This window comes from Anolis sagrei, chromosome 1 (assembly GCF_037176765.1).
Source record: "Anolis sagrei isolate rAnoSag1 chromosome 1, rAnoSag1.mat, whole genome shotgun sequence".
Lineage (NCBI taxonomy): Eukaryota > Metazoa > Chordata > Lepidosauria > Squamata > Dactyloidae > Anolis > Anolis sagrei.
In genome coordinates this window covers 108,228,580-108,255,997 of record NC_090021.1, presented here as the reverse complement: position 1 = coordinate 108,255,997, position 27,418 = coordinate 108,228,580, and the positions used below count along the sequence as shown (strand labels likewise).

The following is a 27,418-nucleotide window of genomic DNA, read 5'->3' as shown; positions in this document are numbered from 1 at the left end:
GCTTCATTGAAATTAATTTGTCAAATCAAAGGTTATTTCAAAATGGACTCAAATGAAGAAATAATAATTTTCTAACAGTTCAATTTCCGTAACTACAGCATATTTACCCCCTTTTTGGCAAAGGAAACCCTCAGGAGCCATGACTCACCTTGTATAAAAGAAGCAAAGTCCCCCTGAACTGTTTAATATTTTTTTTAAAAAAAAAATATTACATTGTTCCAAAACCAAAATTGATTTCCTGGCCACCTTGAGTTTTTGTTCATTTCATTATATTTTTGGCTCTCTGTGTAGCCCCTTCGAGAATCACTGGGGCAGAACACCCACCACTGGACTTGCCAAACTTGCCCAATTCCTCAACAATGACAAATAAAAGTTTTACTCTAGTTCCAAAACTACAAAAAATATTGAATATCATTGAATGCCCTCTTTTAAAGTAGTTTAACCAAAGCCAAGTTGTGAAACTTATAGTTTCAAAATTTTTAATAAAAACCACATTGGACCCATTGGGTACAAGTATTATTTATAAATTAAGGAAAAATAAAGAAACATTATATCTATCATTCTAAGTTTTGTTCTGCAACTCAGTTTCTGAGACAATTGTTTTTTTTTTCTTCCATGTTGGGATCCTATCTCAGTCGTTTAAAAGAAACATTTTCATAGAGCTCTTCAAATTAACTGAAAGCGACTCTAATTTGCTCAAATTGAAATTATCCAATTGTAAGAAGCCTGTCAGTGCCTTTATAATAAAATAAATCTACTGCATCCAGGTTCATTTTATTCTGTTCTACTGTTAGCAACGATCAGTGGGAAAAAACTTATCAAAATCATATAATTCATATTATGGAATGGTGTGCATCATCACATTGCACATATATTCTAACCCTTCTCTATTTCAACTGTCAGAAATGCTGATTTTTCCCCTCCTGCAGCAACACTTTAAAATAATCCAAATGAAGATGAAGATTTTTATTCAGCTAGGCCCTTGAGTTTTAAATTATGTAGCTGTATAGTGTTGGCCTACACTAAAGGCACCAGATCTTATCTGACCCTGGAAGCTAAAAGGGTCAGTCCTGGTCCAGTACCTGGATGGAAGACCAGCAACAATACTAGCTGATGTAGGCTACATTTCAGAGGACGAAACTGTAATAACCACTTCTGAGTATGCCTTGCCTAAGAAAATCCTAAGTGAAGGAAATAACATTTCTGCATAAAGTAACATTATATGGACAGTACACCGTATTTTCTGTGCAGACATAATATCTATGTGAAGAAAATGCTACTTCATGTCCAGGAAATACTGGTTTCTGTACAAAACAACCACATGTGGATTTTGTATAGAGTAAGTCCTAAACTGTGAAGATTCTTTTTAAAATAATAATAATTTTTTTTATTGAGAAAAAAAACAAATGAGAAGTTTATTTTACATAAAAAGTGGGGGAACACTATAATCATAGGAAAGTAGCAAATGAGAGTAAGAAAGAGAGGGGAAAAAGGGAAAAAGGTTTGGGGGAAGGGAGAGTTGTTGGCTTCCATTCTAAACCTTCGCACATCTAATTGTCCTTCTTGATAAAACTTCTTTTTCCTCTGATTCGTCTTCCACCTATGTAGTCCAATGTCAGTGTGCTCGTCTTTTTTCATAGTCCTCAAAAGGACCCCCGTTTGTCTGTTTAATTGGGTTTCCAGAATTGTTCTTTAGAAAATAAGTTAATTTATCCATGTCTCTAATTTCTCTTAATTTATCTACCCAACTATCAATTTTGGTGCCTCTTCAAGTTTCCAGAGTTTCACATATGAAATCTCGCAGCAGTTGTCATATATGTGAATAATACATCACTATTTAAATCTAGAGTTAGCTCCAAATCTCTAAGACCTAACAAATAATATTCTGGTTTTCTTGGGAAATTCATTTTGCATATTTTTCAACATTCCTCATGTATTATTTTCCATCATGGTTGTGATATTTCCAACATTTCTTTTCTATGTCTTTATACATCAGACCTAATTTCTTAGGAAAAAATATGGAACGCTTCACGAATTTGCATGTCAACTTTGCTAATTTTCTCTGTATCGTGCCAATTTTAGTATATGTACTGCCGAAGCAAGCACCTAAACTGTGAAGATTGTTAGTTCAAAGTTCTTCACTTCAGGATTTGAGGAAGAAATGTAACTATTTCTTGACTTTAAAAAAATATTTTTCCAACTTTACTTGGTATGTGATTGCTATGAAAATGGCTATTTCTTTGGTGGAATCACTAAGACAAGGTCAGCATGGATCTTTTAAGACCAGGATTTGAATCCCCACTCAATCATGGAAATCCACTGGGCAAGTCCCACTCCCTCAGCCTCAGAGGAAAACCATGGCAAACCCCTTCTGAACAAATCTTCTGAACAAATATATACAAAGTAAAGACTTCCTATATATATTTCAGATTTCAATATTAATGTCAAAATATGTAGTATGACTTCACATAGGATTTGTGCTACATTAGAACAGTAAAGACAAATATCACTTAAGTAAAATAAACATTAAACGATAGTGTTGCCATAACTTGGAAATGTCTTGAAAATATTCAAAAAGAAGCACTGGGGAAGCAATAAAAAACCTGCCACTATCATACTGTTTTTTTGTTTTGCTTTGTTTTGTTTTTTAAATCTATTGTATAATCACTTTGAGCCCTGGGCACACTCTTGCACATCACAAAGGTACTATAGAGTTGAAGTAAATGCAGAAAATGGCATCCATTTGTGATAAGTTTGCCTTGTCACAAATTATATGACTGCTCAGAACAACATAACACAGCTCACAAAATAGTAAGTAAAAAAAGAATAGATGAGAGAGCAACGACTGCTTATAATTTCAAAACTATGACTAGCACCCAAGCAACAGGAACATATACAAGTGACTTATACAACCTCAGAAAATTGGACACAAATAGCTCAGTTTTGTCTACATCAAAAATTGGCAGTTCTCCAGTTGCTTTTTTGAAAGCTTACCTGGAAAGCCCAAAGTGTGAACCTAAAACATTCTGCACGCAAAGTATTCCCTTTGCCACTTTTGCGATTTAAGTCAAAATAAATATGAGACAATACATTTAGGCTGAATCAAGGCCCATTTTAAAAGTTAAAATATATTCCAATGCATACTAATATAATCAAAACCAAAACAACATACCAGACATTTCCAGTTTTTGCAGTTTTGGGGGATGTAGGTGGCACAATCACATCTGACACAAAATCTGGGCTACTGTCCTTTGCAGCCAGGGCAATGAGTTTCCTTTGCTTCTGAGAAAGTTTACTTCCATGAGGAGTAGGTCTACTAAAAATAGAAAAAAGTGAACTTGATCATCAAGTCAGTTCTAGAATAGAGTATAAACCACATATCTTAACTTGACAAATGTAGAAAAATAGTGTTTCTCAAGTCTCTCACATGCATTTTTAAAATGAAACCCATGAAATGCTACTCTGACCTATTTTACATTCATACAAGCAGTGAACATTAATGAGGCAATGCAGACACTTCATCAGCACCAGGTAAAAAAAGAATTGACATTTCATAACAGTGTGTATATATATATATATATATATATATATATATATATATATATATATATTTCAGTAGGCTGCAAGATATTAAATGCACAAATTACTTTAGCACTCTTGCAACTTATGTTATTAAGCTTCATCTTTTACCTACCCTGAATTTATCTTTGGCAAGCTTCCACATTTTTGCATATTTTCTTCAATTTCCATGATAGTTCTTAAATCCATAGCAGGAGGGCTGGCAGGACTAAATGAGGGAAAAATTATAACCTGTTACTTTTCAAGCCATCCATTTTTACTTATATTCCAGATGCCAAACACTACTAAAGTTTTCTATATCTTGCATACATTTTGTAACCGGATGTATAATTTATGTCCACTTCCTCAATTATGGCAAGCCGCAAATAGAATGTTTTCAAACAAACTTTTTTTTAATTCAGGAAACATAAACCAAGTATACTTTTATGTCTTCTGTCAATGCTATACAAAATAGGCTTAAACCCAGCATTTTAGTAAATATGAAGTTTGGTTATTTTTCTTTTAAAACCTACTGCAAATTAGATCCTTAGATGGCAAGTCCAACCTGCAATCTGTACACAGCTAAGGTTGTAATGATGTCCACTGCAGATGGGGGGGGGGGGGTGGAAGTGGAGGGGAGGCAGCAAACTCAGCACAGAACTAGATAACTGCTTTTAACACAATGATCACAACTACCACAACATTATCTGGCCGTTTGGGTCTCCAGAAATCATGTTAACAACTAGTCATTTACAGGCAATGCCTTTTACAAGGGAAGGAGGAAACTCACATTCCAAAGGCTTGCCACACCACATGAATTGCAATAAAAGCATAGGTCTTGACAAACATGGGAACATACAGATCAGGGCTTCTTAAACTGTGGTTCCTGATCCCAGATAGGTTCCCCTTAACTCAGTGTTGAAGGACACAACAACTTTGGCAATAGTAAAAGGTTTCTAAATGTCTCCTATACATCCACACTGGTATCTCAGCAACAACATACAGTGTTAATGGTGGACTCTGCTGAAAATGATTCTGATGTGTTCCAGAAAAAGGAAAATCACCCTGTTTATCAAGTCTTGCAGATTCTAATTTATTTTCCATAAATGTTTGAGTGTTATACTTATTATAAATATACCTGGCATCATGTAAACATTTCTCAGGCAAAAAAAGGTTGCAAGTGGAAAAAGTTTAAAATGCTCTGAATAAGATGATATACCTAAAAGATCCGCCAACCCAGTTGGAAGAGCCTGGAGAGGTGATTTTGTTATCAGGAATGCACTGTGGAAGTGACATTTTTTGTGCTGATGTTCCATCACACGTTTTCTTGTCTTTATTGGTATGTGGAAATGCACTGGAAACACCAATTTTCACCTAAAGTCAAAACAGACTACCTTTTAAAAAGTAACATATACACTTAATAGACAAAAGAAGAATTAAATCCAATACTATATTTTATCTACATCAGCTAAGATCCAAAATAACTAGTTTAGGTATCTCCAAATGTTTGCAAACAATCAGAAAGATTTCAGTCCTCTTTTCAGCATCTGTTGTTCATATTGCATGAATGTTTTTTAGCATTTTTCAGTTTTAGAACTGCTTTGTAATAGGGGCCATGTTTGGGAATTAGCACATTTAAAATCCCACTAATTTAAGTGATTCTCTCCACTTTGGTATATCATATTTCTTCAATTGTAGGCTACCACTGATTGTAATTCAGTATCAACTGCAACAACAAAAATGCATAAAATACACCTGTGATTCTAAGACACAACCCATTTTTAGAGAGGTTTATATAGGAGGAAATATGTGTCTTAGACAGGAAGAAATACAGCAAGACAATGACTCCATATTCCACTAAGTTTAAGCAAGCAGAAAAGTATCATATTCACAATAGACTGACCAAGTCTGCATACATTTCACACATATTACTGACACAGCACCATTGAAATTCAGAATACCCACACACCACCTCACCTCACATTTTTATAAACACTACTAGTTTGGTTCCTTTGTCTCTAAATTAAATAAAAATTATGTTTTATTTGATTAACAAGCACAGAGGCAAAAAACAAGATCCAAATGGCTCTAACCTCAACCTTGTCTGCATGGAATCCTGTTGTGAAGTCTGGAGACTGCAAATCTCTAGGACTATTCGCTCCCACATAGCTTCCTTCTGAATCTGACATCAGCATCTCAGGAAGAGATTCAACAGAATTGGTTTTGTCCAGTTTCAGTATTCCTGCACGTATAAGAGAGAAAGCATCACGAACAATCTTTTAAAAACAAAACTGATGCCATATTCCAGCATATAAAGGTGTTTGTTTTTTTGTGCAAAGAAAACATGTTTTGGGGAAAGTGTACTATCCATCTGCTTCATTTTGAATGATACAGCCCTAGCCAGAATATTAATTTAAGCTTGCATGAATAACAGCCTCAATAGATGACTATTTAAAGAAAACCAGAATATGGACTCAGCCCAACAACTTGTGCAACTTTCATGACTGTCCACTAAGAAGTATAACTGCAGATTTTGGGGTATTTTGGATTTTCATATAAGATATGCTCAACCTCTATTATATATCTTTCTATGAATATTTAGTGTGCTGTGGACTGTGTCACTTTTTTCCCTTCTCCTCTTCTATCATTCATCCATTTGGATATGCCACTACTTCTTGACTATCCACATATTCTTACAGTTGTTTATGACTGTATCTATTTCCATGAATTGATAATACAGGGTTAGTCAAAATGAATAGGCCAATAAGAATATTAATTGTACCCGAATTGGCCTATTCATTTTGACTAACCCTGTATAGTCAAGCCACAGTAATGCTCAGGTTACACGATGCATTAAAAGTATTTTCCATGTTAAAGTCTCAGTTTATTATATTTCCTTGTGAACTACCGATAAAAAAGTCTTGTGCACAATAAATGAGGGAAGGAAGGCAGAAGGAGAAGATTTTTAGCAGCATTTATGTATGCAATATCTTGGTTAAGGAAACCGACAGCCTATTTTTTCTTCAAACTGAAATGGCTGTCAATAGCCTGCAATAAAATCTGCACAGCAGAGAGGATCAAGAAGTAATTTCATCCCAATTATTTTTTAAACTTGGTATCTTTTAAGCTTAGTTGCTATCACCAGATGATGCAACCAATTTGCCATGCTAGGCAGATAAACAATTGCCAGGTATTCATCAAGTGGTTATTACAGGAATTATTGTTACTACAGATTCTGGGTGCCCTAGAAGTTTTACACATTGGAAAACAATAATACAAAAAATCTTAACTGTTTGGCAACATATGGACAGATGCATGCACCCACTGTCCTTAATGTGTACAAAAGTTAGACCTTTCCCATGTTTAGATCCATGTCTTCCAAAGTTCATTCTGGTACCACAGAATTAACAGTGGTTAAGAACTATGTGTAGTGAATCCAACCGTCATAAAAGACTTTAGAAGAAATGAACAAATTGTCCTCTCTATAAATCTTATTTGCCACTAACCTGTAGAGGGTGGACTATGGATAATATCTGACAGATTATATCCTCCTGAGCTGTCTGACCGTCTTCGTGGCTTCTTTTTAGCCTTTGCTTTGGCTTTTTTGAGAAGAGCTTCCCTGATTTAAAAAAAGGACATCAATTAAGATTTCACTTACTTTTTGAATTGCATATCTAAATATGTCCACATTTCATGTAATATTCTCTCCAAAAATCAAAATAATCTCTTTCCTATCTTTAAAAATACATATTTAATTTACACCATAAATTAAAGATTATTTGTCATCATAAGGTTATTTAACTGCTCGTTGTTCTGGAATTCTTGTATTGTAACACAGAGGGAAATAGTCTGTGGCCCTTCAGGTTTTCATTGTTTCCTGCACATTCTGGATCTTTGGTTATGGAAACCGGGACTGACTGGATCCAATAATATCCCCATTTATACATTTTGCACACTCGCAATTGATACTCTTTTGCCATCTTATCTTGTTCAGTCAGATGATGTATTGTGAATTTACAATTCCCAGAAAAAGCACAGAACAAAACTTCCATGCCTCAAATACTTGTGTCAGCAGGATGTAATTTACAGCACTGAGGACTGCTTCATTGCAGCATCCAGATAATTTCATTAACACATCAAGATCTCTCAATTTTCAAGCCAAAAGACATTTTAACTACCACTATTAAAAGGACAATCATCTACCAAATAACTTTAATTTCTATAGGTCTGTTATGTACACAGAAGAAAAAGAATTCTTACTGAGAAGAGTGTTCTGTACTTAGTTCTTCCTTCAAAAAGACAAATGTCTCTCCTTCCTCAGGCTCCAAATAACTGATATCAGGACCATCTTGATATGGAGTAATTACTCTTCTGACCATAGCAGGGATCTGCAACATCACAAATTCCTTTTTAAGCTGCACACTATGAAAGGCAGGTAGGTACATGCTGAGTAGACCTTATCCAAAAATCTGAAATCCAAAATGCTCCAAAATTGAAAACTACTCACATGCATGGCTGAGATAGTGATACATTTGTTTTCTAATGGTTCAATATACAAAAATTTTGTTTCATATGCAATGTGTATACAGTGTGTATGAACCATAAATAAATTTCATGTTTAGACTTGGGCCCATCTCCAAGATATTTCATTGTGTATATGCAAGTAATCCAAAAATCCAAAGAAATCCAAAAAAATTCTAGTCCCAAGCATTTTGTACAAGGGACACTCAACCTATACTAGACTCAGACGCCCAAAGTCTCTATATTTTGAAGTCCCAGTCACAGTTAAAAATGTGGTAGGACAGAGCTTTCCATGCTGCATTTTTAAGGACGCATATTTACATATATTATCTCCTTCATGAAGACACTTGACAGAGCAAGGCACAAAAGCACCCCCACAAGCTCTCATTTGCTAATTAAATGGAGAAAAAGGCATGAACTATATTCGGTTTTATTAATCCGTTGCATCACTGCAACTACACACCATTAATTTTTACAGCTGTGTTAAATAAGGAAACAGTAGAGTATTCACTATAGTAACTACAACTCCTAAGAGAACAAGATGTCTCACTGTCTAGACTTTGATTAGAAAAAGCACAGCTCTAAGTATCCCTGTTATATTTCACAAACTGCCTTCAATCCCAGTGTTGGGGCAGAGAAGGCAGGATATAATGTTAGTACTAGCAGGAGAAACAGCAAGGATGATGATTAGGAGGAGGAGGATGAAGATAATGATCCCCAGAGTCTTTAGAGTTTAAAAATAATGTTTAAAAAGGTTTATTCTTTCAAGACCCTCCTCGCATTTGCAGCTTTATTGGCAATATTGGTGAAACTTCAGGAGAGAATGCTTCTGTAACAGTGGTTTTCCGAGCTGTATGGCCATGTTACAGAAGCATTCTCTCCTGAAGTTTCACCCATATCAATGGCAGGCATCCTCAGAAGTTGAAGGGTCTGTTGGATACTAGGCAAGTGAGGTTTATATATCTGTGGAAAGTATAGGGTGGGAGAAAGAACTTATCTGTTTGAGGCAAGAGTGAATGTTGCAATTCATCACCTTGAATAGAATTGAATAGCCTTGCAGGTTCAAGACTTGGGTGCTTCCTGCCTGGGGGAATCCTTTGTTGGTAGCTGATTAGTTGCCCCTGATTGTTTCTTGTCTGGAATTCCTGGTTTTTGAGTGATGTTCTTTATTTACTGTCCTGATTTTAGAGGTTTTTTTTTAATACTGGTAGCCAAATTTTGTTCATTTTATGGTTTCCTACTTTCTGTTGAAACTGTCCACATGGTTATGGATTTCAATGGCTTCTCTGTGTAGTCTGACATGGCAGTTGTTAGAGTGGTCCAGCATTTCTGTGTTCTCAAATAATATGCTGTGTCCAAGTTGGTTCATCATGTGCTCTGCTATGGCTGACTTCTCTGGCTGAATTAGTCTGCAGTGCCTTTCATGTTCCTGATTCGTGTCTGGGCACTGAGTTTCACATTCCACAGATATATAAACCTCACTTGCCTTGTTTCCAAGAAAACTCACAACCTCTGAGGATGCCTGTCATAGATGTGAATGCTTCTGGAACATGGCCACACAGCCCAGAAAACTCACAGCAATCCAGCAATTCTGGCCATGAAAGCCTTTGACAACACATATTCTTTAACATATTTCTAGAAACACACAAAGACATAGCACTGCGAGGTGGTTAGAAAAAATATTATCGATAGTGTTTTTTCTCCTTTATAAAAATAGAAGATAATTCAAAGCACACTTTATGGGCTGTGTGTCCAAACAGAGGTCCAAAAATCAACATTTCACAATTTATGTAAAAATGTGGATTGTTTCAATTAATTGCTGGTAAAACTTACCGCTTTCCTGTAAGCATCAGAAAGGTCTTTCAGAACATCATCACTTAAAACATCCAGAGCCCTAAGACAAATAAGACATTAAATGCCAATTTAACTGCAATTCAGTGGTAGGGATGGGCAGATCAATTCATTTTGGATGCATTACATGGCTCATTTTTCCAATCATTAGTTCAGTTCAGCCTGATTCATTACCATTTTCTATTCTTATTTAAAGTTCACACATAACAATGTTTACAGTGTTGCAAATACTTTTTCTATATACATTTTTAGTCATAATTTTCCAAAAGCATGCACATTGCATGATATTATCTAAAGAGAGTTGAAGGACCTCATCAGATGTGCAGGGGAAAAGCAAAGGAAAGTCAAGGGACTCATCCTCCTTCGTTCCCTACCATCTTTTCCTGTCTTCTGAGATGGTCAGTCATCCTATATCGTTCCCTGTCAACTGATGTGCTTCCTCCCTGTTTTCTGCAGTCTTATTTTCATTTTCAGGCACTGCCAACATGAATTCCCATGGGCAGCCACTGGAAGTGGCTCTACATCATAGGATGGACTCTATGAGACTCAGTGTTGCCAGAATCTGAAAATGGAGGTCCCTAAGACAGCCATTTTCAGTAGGAGCACCAATATTAAAAATGGTCACCACAGACTTTCTGCAAATAACATTATGCCAAAATGCTCTTCCTTAAAATGGGTGCTCTGGTTCGCCTCCTCAAGTACCCAAAATGAGAAAATGTACTTATCATGACGATTCATTCTAGGATGGCAGAAGGAGCAATCCACTACAACTGGGTTTCACCCCCATGCTCCAACCAGAATGGCAAGATCCAAGGTTCTTTTTCAGTTGAGCCATTAAGACCCTGCCCCCTTCTCCAGAAGTTAATATCAAGCCTTAACTAATGTAAATTCTGAGAACCAATTATCACTTCCAATTGTCAATTATTTTTGTTTGTTTGTGAGCGAGCCTGGATTGCTCCTCCTGCCATCCCAGAATGAACCTTCACTGTAAGTACATTTTCTAATTTTCGGGATGGCTAGGAGGATCAAACCACTACAAGTGGGACTCATACACATTTGGAACCACTGCCTTCAAGCTGTTGTTTTTTAAATGTCAGTTGCATCTTTCTGTGAGAGGTATCATTGCTACTGCAGTGTTCTTCACCACAATGTTGGCATTTCCTCGCAGTTCCAGTTGTCAAAATGGTTGCTGTTTTCAAAATGACAATTGCAGCTTTTCAGGAGAGCTATCATTGCTACAACAATGTTCTCCATTGTAGAGGCATCGCCTCTGAGCTCCAGTTTTAAAAATGGTTGTTTTCAAAATGATAGTTGCAGGTTTTTTGGAAGAGATATCATTGCTACTGAAATGTTCTTCTCCAATTTGGAGGCATCACCTCTGAGCTTTTTAATTCTTGTTTATGCTTTTCCTCAGTGACCCGCCAAGGAGTGCTCAACTGGGCAGCTTATTTCTTTGGCTGCCATCCATCCCTCAATCTGCTTTTCAGCCATCGCTGGGACCAAAATACTTATTCCTCTTTCAATCTCTTAGCCTCCAAAATTGATTTCCGTTCTTTTAATCAATTTGTTAAGGAAGAGACCAAAGCATGTCAGTTTTAAAAACAGCTGTTGTTTTTTTTACCAAAATGACAGTCACAGCTTTTCTGAAGAGTTATCATTGATACCACAACATTCTTCTCTACCTTGGGGGCATCACCTCTGAGTGATGCCTCCAAAGGTGGCTGCTGTTTTCAAAATGATAGTAAAGGGGACATGGTTTTAAAAAGGGAATTTTCAGAGATATTCCCAATGCCTATATGTCCTGATTTACTGCCATATTGGCCTATTTCTGCAGTAGGCCTATGTTTACAGAAAATTCCGATTGTTTGAGAAATCAGTGCTCAAGGATAACAGTACATCTGAACAAAACCAGCTAGCTGTTGGCTAGTTAGAACCCCCAAGTTTCCCAGTCACTCTGAAGTCATGTCTGAAACAGACTAACAGATAAGATACAGTCATGGTAAGAGAACAATAAACTATAGCTGTGCCATTGTTAGGATTCCTCATGTGCTATAACGTCAATCAAAATCATAGACCACCAATGAACAACTGTATAGCTAGCTTAGACCAATGCAATGATTTCTCTTTGGGAACCAATGAAAATGTATTTTCCATTTACTACCAAAGTGATAAAAGCTCTGCAGCCCCATTGGGGGTTGCGACAAACCCTTTGATTGCATACCTGTATGCTTGTTTGGTGTTATTGCTATGGCCACGCAATAAATAGGGTTTTTTGTTGGGTTTTTTTGCAGTTTAAAAGATTCAACTTTCGTGGTGTCCATCCTTGCCCTCCCTATATGAAAGGGGGCTCTTGCTTTTTGGGAAATATTTTGGTTTCTTTGCCCCTACAATAGTTGCAACTTTTGGGAGAGAAATCATTGCTACTGCAATGTTTTTCTCCACTCTGGAGCCATTGCCTCTGAGCTCCGGTTTTCAAAACTGAGATGTATCATTTGCTTGTCCTTCCAATTTTTTCCCCTTGTTATTTATCCTTACAAATATCCTTGCCTTTTAAGTTTGTCAGAGAAGAGCAAACATGACTGGTTAGTTAGGCGGGATTGAAAAAAATGTTGGAAAGGGGGATGGAGTCTTAATGTCTCAACTGAAAAAGAATCTTGGATTCTGCCATTCTGGTTGGAGCATGGGGGTGAAACCCAATTATAGTGGATTGCTCCTCCTAGCCATCCCAAAAATGGTTCCTGCATGCTGTCACTAAACTCTGCTCTAGACTAAAAAGATGAGAAAGCAGCAAATCTTCCATTCTTTCCCAGGTTTCAGCAAAGGAAAACTAACGGGTGGAAGCTCTTTTCCTTCTACTTTTTGTCACTGCTTTTGCACATGGTCCACTTTTCATCACTGACCTGTGTACAAGTCAACCAGAGGGGGTTGGGGGGTTGGGATCAAAACTTATTTATACAGGAGTATATATGATACTTTCTATAATCCATATGTACATATTATTTTCATAAAGTATGGATTTTAATTTTTTTCCTTAAAGTATGGATTCTTTGAGTGGAGCTGTGCCACACAATTTAGGAGACTGTATATTCCTGCTCTCATGTCTGTTCTATTTTCCCTGTTGGTATATAGATATTACTGTGACAAACTTGCAGAAATATTAATACTGAATGAATTTTTCATCCACTCCCATTCAATGAAGGTACTATCAAGTTACTCCAGTAAAAAGAAATGAAAGGCAATTATGGGACAGTCTTTATTTTTAAAATTCAGATTTTCAAATTCAGATCAACATACTGTGTTTATAATGTAACTGAGAGAACAAAAATCTAAAGTGATGGAAGTAAATAGAGATTGCAGGGCTTAGATCTATAAATGCCCTAACAAGAGAACCTTTTCCCCAAGACCTAACAACATGCAGGTGAAAAATCTGATGCTGCAACAGGGTAGAAAATATGGGCTAAATGCAAGCGTAAAGACTCTTCAGATATATGGTTTAATGCAGCATTGACTATAAAAGAGACCCACGAAAAAAAGGATTTTGTTAATTTCCGCTCATCTATGCCTATCAATTTCAGGTCTCTAATCTTCTACTTTAATGCATTTTAGCAAAACTTCATCATACACCATCCATACATTCGTTTGATTTTTTTATTCAAGGTAGCCAAACTAGGAAATTGTCTGTATAAAGCACAAAGGAAGGAAACACAAGCAACAAGATAGGCCAAAAAACAAATCAGGTAAAGAATAATGAAAAGGACAAGAAATTTCAGGAAAAAATAACAGGGGGAAAAAGAAACCATAAAAACATGTAATATGAAGCTGATATAGGGAAAAGCTGAAGATTTCACAGAGGAACTTTAGTATTTTCGTATCCCAATTGCTAAAGATTAACCAATTTATACATAGCTACTTTTACAGAACCTCAAAAGCCTTTTTCCCAGACTCTGCTTTGAAAACGTTTTAGAATCAAATACAAATACTTCACAAAATGAAATCCTGGAAAAAATACACACAGGCAACTTTTCAGGATTGCAGCATACCAAAGCAAGGCCATGTAAAGCCACATCACACTCTTACCTCGTTTCGAGTATAGCTGCCATGTTCAGCACTATGAATTCTAAGCAAGACTGTTTCAGCTGTTCAGCATTATACATGGCAGAAAACTCCAGAAGCTCAGCAGCATTCTTCAAAGTAACTGAAATTGGAAACAAAGGCAGATAATCAAGACAGCATGACAGAAAGCTAAGACTAAAAGAAAACATCATTCTCCACATACTGTTAACTATATATCACCAAGTGGGCTCTTAACAGATGCACAGTGAAAAGTAAGATACAGAATGGAGAATAATCTATCTTTCAAAAGACCCATTATAACTCTTATATATAGATCAGAGCCTCTTAAACTTTATCCATTTGCGACCCGTTTTTGTCTGAGAATTTTTTACATGATCCCAGGTATATAGATATTTAAAATAGGTTTAAAAATGAAACATTTGCTGGTAATAAATCAGCATTTGCAAGGCTTGCTAGACAGGCTGATTGTCCTTTTTATAAAGTACAGCTGAAGCATTTATTGCAGTACCCACTATAAATGCTGCCCATTGTTGTTAACAGATTTGCGTAAATGTCTAAAATGGCCACAAAATGGCATTCAGAAACCATTTTTTCATTACCCCAACATTGACTTAAGGGAACCACATTTGGGATCAGGATCAATAGTTTAAGAAGCAGAGTTTTAGATGGCAAACACTGTCAGCACAATGTGTTGTCGAAGGCTTTCATGGCCAGAATCACTGGGTTGCTGTGAGTTTTCCGGGCTGTATGGCCTTATTTATTTATTTACCTTACTTATATACTGCTGTTCTCAGCCCGAAGGCGACTCACAGCGGTTCACAACAAATAAGAACAGCAAAAATTAAATGCAACAGTATAAAAACAGTTAACAACCTAACACATTACACAACTAATAAACAATTACTACAATAGCCATTCATTATCGTCTCATCATAAAAAACATGATCCAGATTCGTCATCCATTGTTCCATTCCAGTGTTCATTACCAATCATTGCACTAATTATTCAAACGCCTGCTCAAACAGCCAGGTCTTCACTTTTTTGCGGAATACCATTAGAGATGGTGCTAGTCTAATGTCCGTAGGAAGGGCGTTCCACAGCCGAGGAGCCACCACCGAGAAGGCCCTATCTCTCGTCCCCGCCAGCCATACTTGAGAAGCAGGCGGGATCGAGAGCAGGGCCTCCCTGGAAGATCTCAAAGTCCTGGTGGGTTCATAGGCAGAAATGCGGTCGGATAGGTAGCTTGTGTCGGAACCGTTTAGGGCTTTAAAGGCCAACGCCAGCACTTTGAATTGAGCCCGGTAGCAGATCGGTAGCCAGTGGAGTTGGCGCAACAGGGGGTTGTATGCTCCCTGCGCTCCGCTCCTGTTAGAATCATGGCTGGCGAACATTGGACTAGTTGGAGCTTCCGAGCCGTCTTCAAAGGCAACCCCACGTAGAGAGCGTTGCAGTAGTCTAAACGGGATGTAACCAGAGCATGGACTACCGTGGCCAAGTCAGACTTCCCAAGGTACGGGCGCAGCTGGCGCACAAGCTTTAGTTGTGCAAATGCTCCCCTGGTCACCGCCGAAACCTGGGGTTCCAGGCTCAGCAATGAGTCCAGGGTCACACCCAAGCTGCGAACCTGCGTCTTCAGGGGGAGTGCGACCCCATCCAACACAGGCTGTAACCCTATGCCCTGTTCGGCCTTGCAACTGACCAGGAGTACCTCTGTCTTGTCTGGATTCAGTTTCAATTTGTTCGCCCTCAACCAGACCGTCACAGCGGCCAAGCACCGGTTCAGGACCTGGACAGCCTCCTTAGTAGCAGGTGGAAAAGAGTGACAGAGTTGGACATCATCCGCGTACAGATGACACCGTACCCCGAAACTCCGGATGATCTCCCCCAGCGGCTTCATGTAGATGTTAAACAACATGGGAGACAATATTGAGCCCTGAGGAACCCCACAAGACAAAGGTTGTGGGGTTGAACAGGTGTCTCCCAGTAACACCTTCTGAGACCCTCTAGGAATGACTGGAGCCACTGCAAAACAGTACCTCCAAGGCCCATCCCCGCGAGGCGTCCCAGAAGGATACCGTGGTCGACGGTATCGAAGGCCGCTGAGAGGTCCAGCAGCACCAACAGGGACACACTCCCCCTGTCGAGCTCCCGGCACAGATCATCCACTAAGGCGACCAAGACTGTCTCGGTACCATGTCCCGGCCTAAAGCCAGACTGTGCTGGGTCTAGATAATCCGTGTCTACCAAGAATACCTGGAGTTGTGAGGCCATCACACGTTCCAAGACTTTGCCCAAGAAGGGGAGATTGGAAACTGGCCGATAGTTGTCAAATTTAGTGGGGTCCAGTGATGGTTTTTTCCACAGCGGTTTTATCATAGCTTGTTTTAAGCTCGCTGGAATCTTGCCTTCCCGAAGGGAAGCATTAACCACCACTTTAGCCCACTCAGCCAATCCCCCTCTGGCCTCCTTTTGAAGCCAGGATGGGCAGGGGTCCAGGATGCATGTGGTTGGCCTCATTCCTCCAAGTATCTTGTCCACATCCTCGGGTTTCACCAATTGAAATGAATCCATCAAAACTGGTGCTCGCGTTACATCCTCAGAGACTGCCGTTAACATGGTATCCAGACCAGAATGGATCAAAGCGACTTTGTCTGCAAAGAACTGAGCAAAAGCTTCACAGCGAGAAGCCAAATCATCAGGGTTCCCACCTTGAGCGGTGGGATTTAAAAGGCCTCTGACAATTCGGAACAGCTGGACCGGACGGTTCTTTGCGGCTTTTATTGCCGCGGCATATGCCCTTAAAAAGGACACAAACCGTGTTCGATTTGGCTCGCTCGGATCCGAATGCCACACACTCTCTAGTTCCCTCTTCCTTCGCTTCATCGCTGCCAACTCCTCGGTAAACCAGGGAGCTGGTTTAGCTCGGCTACTTGAGAGGGGACGTTCCGGAGCGATCGTGTCAATTGCCCTAGTCATCTCCCCATTCCAGAGAGCGACCAGGGCATCGACAGGATCACCTACCGAGCCGGCGGGAAACTCCCCAAGAGCCATCAGGAATCCATCCGGATCCATAAGCCTCCTGGGGCAGACCAACTTAATGGGTCCTCCACCTCTGCAGAGGTTAGGGGGTGCAGTGAGCCTTAATCTGACCAGGAAGTGGTCAGTCCATGGCAACGGAGGGATGGTCAGCTCCTCGACCCCGCCACCTTCTTCCCATCCCTGGCAGAAAACCAAGTCCAATGTATGTCCTGCACTGTGAGTGGGGCCAGATACTTGTTGGGACAGCCCCATGGTTGCCATGGCAGACATGAAGTCCTGAGCCGCTCCTGAAAGGGCCGTCTCGGCATGGACTTTGAAGTTGTTTTTCCATTGAGAGATCTGGCGTTCAACAGCACCACCTTCAATCCAGAGGGACCGCCATCCTGGTTACACCAGTTTACCATATTAGGAGACCTTTGGCCTTGGCCTTGTCCCAGATGCACTCTCTCCTATGTTAAGAGCCCACTTGGTGATACATAGTTGATAGTATGTGGAGAGAATGCTTCTGGAACATGGCCATTCAGCCTGGAAAAATCACAGAAACCCACATCTTCAGCACAATTTGAGAAGTCCTGGGTATTTCATTTTTAGGATACACACAATGTAATATTTTCTAAGAGATAATGGGAACATCTTACAATATGTTGCAATATATTACAACATTCTGAATAATATTTAGAGTAACATAGTGAAATAAGATGTAACTCACGTTTTTCTGTAATGGCCACTTCACAGATTTCTTTCAGTCGTGACATAAGCAGCTGGTCAGCTACCACAAGAACATTGCAGATGAACTCCACATTTTGAGATTCTGAAAATCATTGAGAAATTTTTATCTAGAACAAGCTTTGCTTTCTTTGAGTCAATTCACTCCTCCCTAAATGGTTTCAAACAGTTTCCAATATGCAAGTTTCTCCCCAAAACTAGTCTGCTTTCACTGCAAAGATCATACACACAAAATTATTTTGCTCCTTACTTTAGCTTTCTGCAGGCCTAACATTTCTTGACTACTTCCAATATCTACCTCAACCCTTCAGTGTCAGGTCAGCCTCCTCCATTCATGATTAGCTCTGCATTTTAGCACCTATTCTCATTTTCAATGCACTTGCATGCTATTATCTTGTCCGCCTATTTTAATCCATTAAGCTGCCCCTTGGGTATCAGTATTGTACTCTTTTCTCTCCCTTCTATACTTTATCCCAAATAATTTTCACCAAAGCTCATCTCCAAGTGCTCCAGACCCGGCTCTTCTGTGAACTCCACAAATGCCAAGGCCCTTACCCTTTATTTCAACAGCTTCATCAGTGTAAATATAATCCAGGATGACCTGCAGGATGTCTGAAGGGAATGGCATTTCCAGTGATGCACAACGTGATGCCTAGAAGAAAGCAAGAACCAGCAGAAAATCCTTGTGAACCTTCAGGAAAAGATTCAGATACCACACACAAGATGATAAATATGATGATGAAGAAGAAGATAATGATAATGATGAAGAAATCATGGTAACAATGAGAGCTGCTACTATTTTCAAATAAATTCAGATAATCAGCATAGAGTGCTTACTCTCTTGCAGCCTGCATATATAAATACATTCATGCAAGACTATGAAAACCAAGTCATTAAGAAGTTCAGGGGAACGTTTCACAAATTTCGGATAGCTGGGAAGCCTTTGTTTTCTGGATAGCTACGAGAAACACCTACATTTAATACTTTGAGTCCCCCTAGGGGTGAGAAAAGCAGTATATAAATACTGTAAATAAATAAATAAATACTTCAGGAGGGTTTGAGAAAGGCGAAAGTTTCAAGGCATATCTCTCACTCTCAAAGTAACCTCCTGCAGTATTTTTTTGCATGACTCCTGAGCTAAAGCAACAGAAGCTCCGACAAGCAATGACTCAATTACACCCAATGGAGATATCTGATAGAATTACCTACTTTCACCTGAGATTGACTGGAATGGGGAAAGGCAGCCCAATGAATCAATTTCATTCTTTTATATAAGCAGAACTAGTTGCTTATTGCAGACTTTGGCCTTAAAAGATATTTTAGGAAAGAAGCTTGTTGCACAGTTTTTCTTTCATGCAAAGGCTAGGAATAAGCTTCTGTCAATCCACCTCCAGCATATTCTTCATCTAGTTTACAAAGGTTTATTTAACTATTTTGATATTGCATGCATTGACACTTTCTTGATATTACAAGTCACAAGCAATTCGATATCACAAAAAGGAGGATGTTGTTTAGAAATGCTCACTACAATAATTTAGTCTATGGTGTGTTGTGTAGTTTCTGGGTTGTATAGACTTGTTCTAGCAGCTTTTTCTCCTGATGTTTCACCTGCATCTGTGGCTGGCATCTTCAGAGGAGCTTCTGAAGATGCCAGTCACAGATGCTGGTGAAACATTGGGAGAAAATGCTGTTAAAACTCAGCCATACAGCCCGGAAACCACACAGCATCCCAGTGATTCCGGCAGTGAAAGCCTTTGACAATAAACTTTGACAATATAAGGTAAAGGGAAAGGTTTCCCCTGACATTAAGTCTAGTCATGTCCAACTCTAAGAGATGGTGCTCATCTCCATTTCTAAGCCGAAGAGCCAGTGTTGTCCGTAGGCATCTCCAAGGTCATGTGGCCAGCATGACTGCGTGGAGTGCGATTACCTTCCCACAGAAGCGATATATATTGATCTACTCACATTTGCATGTTTTCAAACTGCTAGGTTGGCAGAATCTGGGCCTAACAACAGGAGCTCACCTTGCTCCACAGATTCAAACTGCCAACCTTTCGATCAGAAAGTTCAGCAGCTCAGCGGTTTAACCTGCTGCGTCACCAGGGAGCCCATAATTTAGACTATGTCTGTGTCTTATTGTCAGAAGTTGTCTCTGACCAAATCAAATCACTGAAGCGTGTAATCAAATACTATTTTCACTGACTAGAAAACACCTAGGAAGCAGAGGTATGGAAATATGACTTCTACTGCGTCAGATCCATTGGTCCCTCTAATTCAGTACTATATGCAATAATTGGCTGTGGCATTCCAGAATTTCAGAAAGATGGCTTTCCTGTTTACACAGAGATGCCAAAGATCTGACTTGGAATATACTGGATGCAAATACGTGCTCTACTATTAAGTTCCAGTACCTCGAATCATAACATGCTCAATTAAAATTCCATCATCAACAATGAATGTGCAGTTAATGTTTCATTGTGTGCTACAAGGAACATACAACTTAGCTGTACTCAACTAAGAACATAAAAATATTTGTGCTCATTCTGTACTACCTTATCCATATCCTAAAATCAGATTTTGGTCTTCTGCTTTGAGCCCAACATCTATTTATCTTTTGTAATTAATTTGTTTCTCCACACAAATCAAAGACAAAGAACAAAAGATCCATATTCTATATTGATACACGTACCTCAATCCAGGAGTTGCTCAGCATGCTGTGAAAGTAGTCTGAAAAGGAGACAAACTTCATTTTGACATGCATTAAAAAGATATGTAACTATTAATAAAGTAACAAAAACACCATACAGTATACCTACCAAGTCGTGCACAGAGAACACACTTGTGGCATGGGAATTCCTTTCCATCTATAGATTTCATGGTGACATCGCAGAGGTATGAACTTTAAAAAGAAAAAAATAATGTTTTATTTAAAGAGACAAGTTGGTAAACAATAGATTGGTTAACCAAATGTACTCCTTATTATGTTTAACTTGCCACTTTAAGTATATTTATTTAGGTACTGCTCCATTATCTGGGCAGAGGCCAAAAGGGGACACTAGACAGAGAAGGATAGTCTATATTATGGAGGGAGGGGAGTTTGAAGGAGTAAAACCATTTCCCCATTTTCCTGTTACTCCCCCACCCATGTCATCATTGTGGAAACAAACCTAGTTTATGAAATGGGAAACAGGGGGAGGAATAACTAGTGAAAACGGGGAAAATAGTCCTCCTTCAAACCTCCCCTGGTAAAATGAACTATCCTTCTGTGTATAGTGCCTCCTTTTGGCCTCTGCCCAGATAATAAAACAGTACCTTTACTTATTTTAAAGAATTGCAAAATGGACATTGCTCAACATGGTTCATGAAGGCAACCCAATTTGGAAACCATGTAATAGAAGTCTAAGAGACATGGTACAATCTTGACAAAAATGATATTTATCTTGAATGCTCTGCAGATTCATACTAAGTGTGGATGAATATAAGTGTATCTTCCACTATCCAGAATTTACCTTCTGAGTAAGGTGAGCATGAAAACTGAGAGATGGATAACAAGGATTGAAAGAGCAGGAACAAGGGCGAAGCCAACTATGAATAACTAGCATCACTGAGTCTTTGATCTTTGTGCATGAGTTCCAGTGAAACCTGTTTTATTACAAAACCTAATGTAAACTAAACACAAACAATTTTGTGAGGAAATAATTGCTTCAGTGTAGTATAGCTTAGAAGTGATATGACTATATGTATCTCTATATTCTAGCTCACACATAATTTTGCATGCCACATCATACAAGATTCAGGAAAGCATTCAACAGCAAAATGTATAAAATGTACAAAAGATAAGGAAGAAGTGAGAACAAGGGCCAAGGTTTCTTTTATCATACACCTTTCAACCATGCACCTTTTTCAAACTCACCATTTTGCCTGGTTTAACTTTGGTTTATTTCCACTTTTTCTGTTAACAACATTAATCCTTCCATTTTCTATTCTGACTCCATCTAGCCTGCAACAAATAAAACTATTAATACATATACAATGCTCAAAATGTATTATATTCATAAACAAATAGCTATCCCTTTAAGTATATCCCACTGCAAAATAAGAGGATAAAACAGACTAAAAAAATATCAACTAATGGCACAGCATTAAATCATCAGCATCACTGACAATTTCTGTCAGTTATAATATTTTACCAGTCCAACATATTTTACCAGTCCAACAAAGCATAAGGAAGACATCTGCCAATCTTTATCAGGAATTTTACTCATTTTATCAAGTATGACTATGAATAAGGAAGATAATTTACTTGTGCAAGCAGTCTTTAAGAAATCCAATTCTCTTCACAAATGTCACCAAACACTTCCACCACAAAACTCCTAAGATGCAATCAAAGACTCCTCGGAGCACAATATGAACAGAACATTCACAGGATTTGACTTTTTCTATACCTTAAAAAAACACCAGATTATTTGATTGGCATTTTTTCCTATGATTTGGGGCTGAACAGTAATTAGTTTGTAATTCATAAACTAAATTTCATAACATAAGGGAAATATTTAATTTTAGGGCCTAAATCCTGTTGTTGGTTCTGGATAAAGTAGTCACACACACCCCTAATCCAGAACAGCATTATATACTTATTGACTAAGCATTCAACAGCAAATTAAATGAGTATACGCTATTCAGAACAAATCAACAGCATTCCATCAGTAATGTAATTTTCCAAGTTACTGTTTGTATTCTAAAGCAAACATTTAGAAATAAACTCAGATAGAATGACTTTGACAGTAAAGAAGGACCGGGCTGTGGCGCAGCTAGTTAGTACCCAGCTGCATTAAATCACTACTGACGGAGAGGTCATGAGTTCGAACCAGCACGGGTCAGAATAAGCTCCCGACCATTAATAGTCTAGCTTGCTGTTGACCTATGCAGCCCAAAAGACAACTGCATCTATCAAGTAGGAAATTTAGGTACTGCTTTATGTAGGGAGGCTAATTTAACTAATTTACGACACCATAAAACCTTCCAGCAGAGTGCATAAGAATGAGGAAGTACTCCATCAAGGACTCGGTGTCACAAGTGGATGGAGAAGTGGCAGCTCTCCCTGTGGCCAGAATCAAGCATACCCTCATGAAGCTGGAAAAGCTGGAATGTTAAATTGCCCGTGTCTGTCTATATTTGTTGTATGTCTATGGCATTGAATGTTTGCCATGTATATGTGCATTGTAATCCGCCCTGAGTCCCTTGTAGGGTGAGAAGTGCAGAATATAAAAACTGTAAATAAATAAATAAATAAATTATAAATTAGGCCCTTGTACTTTTTCAAAAAATCCCGCCATGCAATAGTGGCCATGTCAGTAGCTGCAAAGCCACATTCTTGAAATGTTTTTGCAAAGGTATAATCTTTTCTTTGTACCATGGACACAAGTGTCTAACACAAGGCTTTTGGAAAAAATACAGAGATACATGTGTATCTGTGCATCTATGTGATTGACATACCTTGAACTTAAACTGCCAAGTCCAAATTTCTTTGCAGCAACCTGTAGCATTTTGATGATATTTACTTCTTCTCCAACACCTTTGCATTTCTTCGAAGTGGATTTTGGTTTACTTTTCTGTTTTTTGTTTGCTAGCTGATCCTGGTTATTTTTGTAAACCTCAAATGCAGACTTACTATTATCACCCCCATGAAGAGTGATTGTATTCAAGTTTTTAATTAAGGTGTCTTCGTTTTCTTCCAGTTTTTCTTTGTACATCATCTTGGGCCGGTGGCCATGAACAAGCAGATCACAAGAATCTGTGTAAATGTATTGCAAAAGGTACATAAGCAAATCTGGATGGAGTTTTTCAATCACAAACAAATCACAACCAACATCATCTTCCTCTTTACGGTAAAGGTCAGTAGGATCCAGCCAACTATGATCGGACGCAAAGAGCTTTCGGAAAAAATCAGAACGCATTGCCAAAATATACTTGTGTGCAGGGAAAGCCCTCGTGCCAACCTGGAAAGTTACATCATGGATGGTGTCCATAATTTCTGCTTCTCCCAACAACTTGCTAAAATCCTCAGGAAAGCTAGATGCTGACACACTTGGAATTTCATACAAGCTGTAAGACAGAATTATATGGATTTTCCTTTACTTTTAGGTTCTACCCTATTAAAATATGTCCCCTCTTCTCAAACATCACAAGAAACATGAACTCATAAAACAATATATTGTTTTTCTTGAGTTAACTAGTAAGTAAGTAAACTTTACTATGGTTGATGACCGGATCAATTGAGTTAACTAAAATATAAATTGGGTATTTATTTATTTTATTTATATATATATATATATATATATATATATATATATATATATATTACTAAAGTACATTAAATCTTTGGAAAGAGAGGGCTTGGAGGAACTTAAGTGTCTTGGAGAATAATCTTGGACTCAGAACCCTACACACTAACACTAGCAAGCTGTTATCTCTAACATAACATACAGCCTTCAATTTGCAAAATGCTAGATACAACAAATCAGTAACACCTTCATAACTCACGTGCTAACCTTTAATGAGTCAGGATTTTAACTGATGTGCCAAAAGGTAAAGGTAAGAACAATTCATTTAATACCAGCAGTAATTTCTCTAGCATTTTCAGATAAATTATTTCCCGAAGTAGTTGAAACTTGCCTTGTTTTTGGATCCGATTGTAAAACGGCAAAATTCGAACCATTGGGATCTGTGGTAACACTGACTGCTCTGTGAACAAACGCAAGCTTCTCAAGTCGTATCCGTTCACATATATTGTTGGCATCGTAAGATGAAATGTCATTTGAGGAATTCTGAATGTTTGAAACAATCTCTGCTAAAAATAGCAAAATTAAAATAATTAGATGACAAGCTGAAGAAGCAAACAGAAAACATTTTCTACAACTATCAACTATAATTACAGATTTACTGCTTAACACATGATGTGCTTTCTAAACTATTTACCTAATCTCATAAGAACATAAGAAAAGATCAACATCTTTTTTATAAAATGGTATGTAATACCACCATAGTTATTTTCCAGCATGAGTTTTAAGATGAATATATTGTAGCAAAGTCAGATTCCAACTGAGGCTTTCACAACCCAACACACATGAAGATAAAAACTGCTCAGTGTCTTAGAAAGGCACACAACGTGTTTTAAATGTGTTGTGCCATCCCATAACTAACAGAGATCATCCATATGTAGTGAAGCTATTTAAATGACAGCTTTGCAATCTCTTTGTTGAGAAAATATATCACTCATTGAATGTTTCAACAGAAGATGTAAAGTTACCAGTACTCACAAAGTTGTAATCTAAATGTTACAGCATATAAAATAATCTCTTCACATTCAAACAAAACCCCAGACTATAACAGAACATAAGCTTATTTTGTACTGTCACACTCTCAACAACATTTCCTTATTCCTGAAAATATTGTCTATGTTTGCATGCAACTTCAATGTACTAGAAAGTACTAACCAGTTAGGCTAACTCTACCATGCAGAAACAGTGCTTTGTTTCTGCATGGCAGAAACTGTTTCTGCCATGCAGAAACAATTGCATTACCAATTGCACCGAATTGTCTGTGTATTTGCCTAATATAGCACCTTATTATACCTCCTTGTATCAATCTGCTGCTAAATACCCAACTTGAGCACTTTAACCCATTATCAATCCCTCCATGCCACACTTTAACGAGCACTTTAGCTATATATCTGCTACCCTGTGCACTTTAAGAACTGCTTCGGTTTACACGGGATAGGATTAACTATTGCACTTTTGGAACTGTAAAACTCTAGTGGAGTATTGCATTTTGAACTGTAAAATCTCTAGTGAAGTGTCTTAACAACCACCACTCATGTGGCGCCCTATTCCTGTCTATTTATTACTCGTGCTGCTAGTTAACTGTGAAGGGGGTGAAGGACAAAGCGAGCTGGAGATCTTGGGAAATGACAGAACGGGGGGGGGGGGGAGAGATAAGGGGAATGGAACAGCCAATAATGGAACAGAAGCTAAGGTTATGGAATTGGATTGCGGCATGGAGGAGGAGAGGTGTTCCACTAGCTGAGGGGTCCCCATAGAAGTGGTGGTGGGGAAGGGGAGATGCGGGAAAAGGAGATCAATAATTCAGCCTAGGGACCGTGTATCAACATTGGTAATTCCAAACCGGTCTCCTAACACGGTAAATTGGTGTAACCAGGATGGCGGCCCCTCTGGATTGAAGGTGATGCTGTTGAACGCCAGATCTGTCAACGGAAAAACAACTTTTATCCAGGATTTAATCCTGGATGAGCGGGCAGATCTGGCGTGCATCACAGAGACCTGGTTGGACGAAGCTGGAGGCGTGAATTTGACCCAGCTTTGCCCACCAGGTTTTTCTGTGCAGCATCAGCCGAGATCCGGAGGGCAGGGAGGCGGGGTCACAGTGGTCTATAAAGACTCCATCCCTCTGACCAGGAGCCCCATCCCGCAGTCAACAAATTTTGAATGCGTCCACCTGAGGGTGGGTGACTGGGACAGAATAGGGATTCTGCTAGTGTACTGTCCACCTTGCTGCACTATAGTCTCCCTACGTGAGCTAGCGGGGGTGGTCTCGAGCCTGGCATTGGAATCCCAACGGCTCCTTATGCTGGGAGACTTCAATGTCCATGCCGAGACGGCTCTCACAGGAGCGGCTCAGGACTTCATGTCTGCCATGGCAACCATGGGGCTGTCCCAACAAGTATCTGGCCCCACCCACTGTGCTGGACATACATTGGACTTGGTTTTCTGCCAGGGATGGGAGCAAGGTGGCGGTGTTGAGGAGCTGACCATCCCTCCGTTGCCATGGACCGACCACTTCCTGGTCAGATTTAGGCTCACTGCGCCCCCTAACCTCTGCAGAAGTGGAGGACCCATTAAGTTGGTCCGCCCCAGGAGGTTTATGGATCCGGATGGATTCCTGACGGCTCTTGGGGATTTTCCCGCCACCTCGGTAGGTGACCCTGTCGATGCCCTGGTCGCTCTCTGGAATGGGGAGATGACTAGGGCAATTGACACGATCGCTCCGGAACGTCCCCTCTCAAGTAGCCGAGCTAAATCAGCTCCTTGGTTCACTGAGGAGCTGGCAGCGATGAAGCGAAGGCAGAGGGAACTAGAGAGTGTGTGGCGTTCGGATCCGAGCGAGCCAAATCGAACACGGTTTGTGTCCTTTTTAAGGGCATATGCCGCGGCAATAAAAGCCGCAAAGCCACTATTGCATCTGCAAAGAACCGTCCGGCTGAGTTGTTCCGGACTGTCAGAGGCCTTTTAAATCCCGCCACTCTAGGTGGGAACCCTGACAATTCGGTCTCTCGCTGTGAAGCTTTTGCTCAGTTCTTTGCAGACAAAGTCGCTTTGATCCATTCTGGCCTGGACACCATATTAAATGCAGTCTCTGAGGATGTAACACGAGCACCTGCTTGTCCTATTTTGATGGATTCATTTCAATTGGTGAAGCCCGAGAATGTGGACAAGATACTTGGAGGAATGAGGCCTACTACGTCCATCCTAGACCCCTGCCCATCCTGGCTTCTAAAGGAGGCCAGAGGGAGATTGGCTGAGTGGGTTGAGGTGGTGGTTAATGCTTCCCTTCGGGAAGGCAAGATTCCAGC

The 27,418-nt window shown here is 39.2% G+C and overlaps 1 protein-coding gene and 1 pseudogene across 2 annotated transcripts in view; both read right to left on the bottom strand.

Moving 5' to 3' along the window:
- Positions 1 to 27,418, bottom strand: part of IBTK (inhibitor of Bruton tyrosine kinase) — a 57,136-nt gene that overhangs the window by 5,684 nt on the left and 24,034 nt on the right. The window contains exons 11-25 of one of the 2 annotated variants that reach the window (XM_060752963.2): positions 24,445 to 24,616; positions 23,266 to 23,874; positions 21,683 to 21,769; positions 20,586 to 20,668; positions 20,459 to 20,496; positions 18,325 to 18,421; positions 17,753 to 17,854; positions 14,008 to 14,125; positions 9,913 to 9,973; positions 7,819 to 7,946; positions 7,065 to 7,177; positions 5,652 to 5,800; positions 4,778 to 4,932; positions 3,695 to 3,787; positions 3,173 to 3,316 (exon numbers count right to left, since the gene is read on the bottom strand). In XM_060752963.2, the coding sequence (XP_060608946.2) occupies positions 3,173 to 3,316; positions 3,695 to 3,787; positions 4,778 to 4,932; positions 5,652 to 5,800; positions 7,065 to 7,177; positions 7,819 to 7,946; positions 9,913 to 9,973; positions 14,008 to 14,125; positions 17,753 to 17,854; positions 18,325 to 18,421; positions 20,459 to 20,496; positions 20,586 to 20,668; positions 21,683 to 21,769; positions 23,266 to 23,874; positions 24,445 to 24,616 (2,149 nt within the window). Of the gene's footprint in view, positions 1 to 3,172; positions 3,317 to 3,694; positions 3,788 to 4,777; positions 4,933 to 5,651; positions 5,801 to 7,064; positions 7,178 to 7,818; positions 7,947 to 9,912; positions 9,974 to 14,007; positions 14,126 to 17,752; positions 17,855 to 18,324; positions 18,422 to 20,458; positions 20,497 to 20,585; positions 20,669 to 21,682; positions 21,770 to 23,265; positions 23,875 to 24,444; positions 24,620 to 27,418 lie in introns of both variants that reach the window. The other variant, XM_060752962.2, reaches the window with a different exon arrangement.
- LOC132762242 (U6 spliceosomal RNA) lies at positions 2,013 to 2,106 on the bottom strand (annotated as a pseudogene).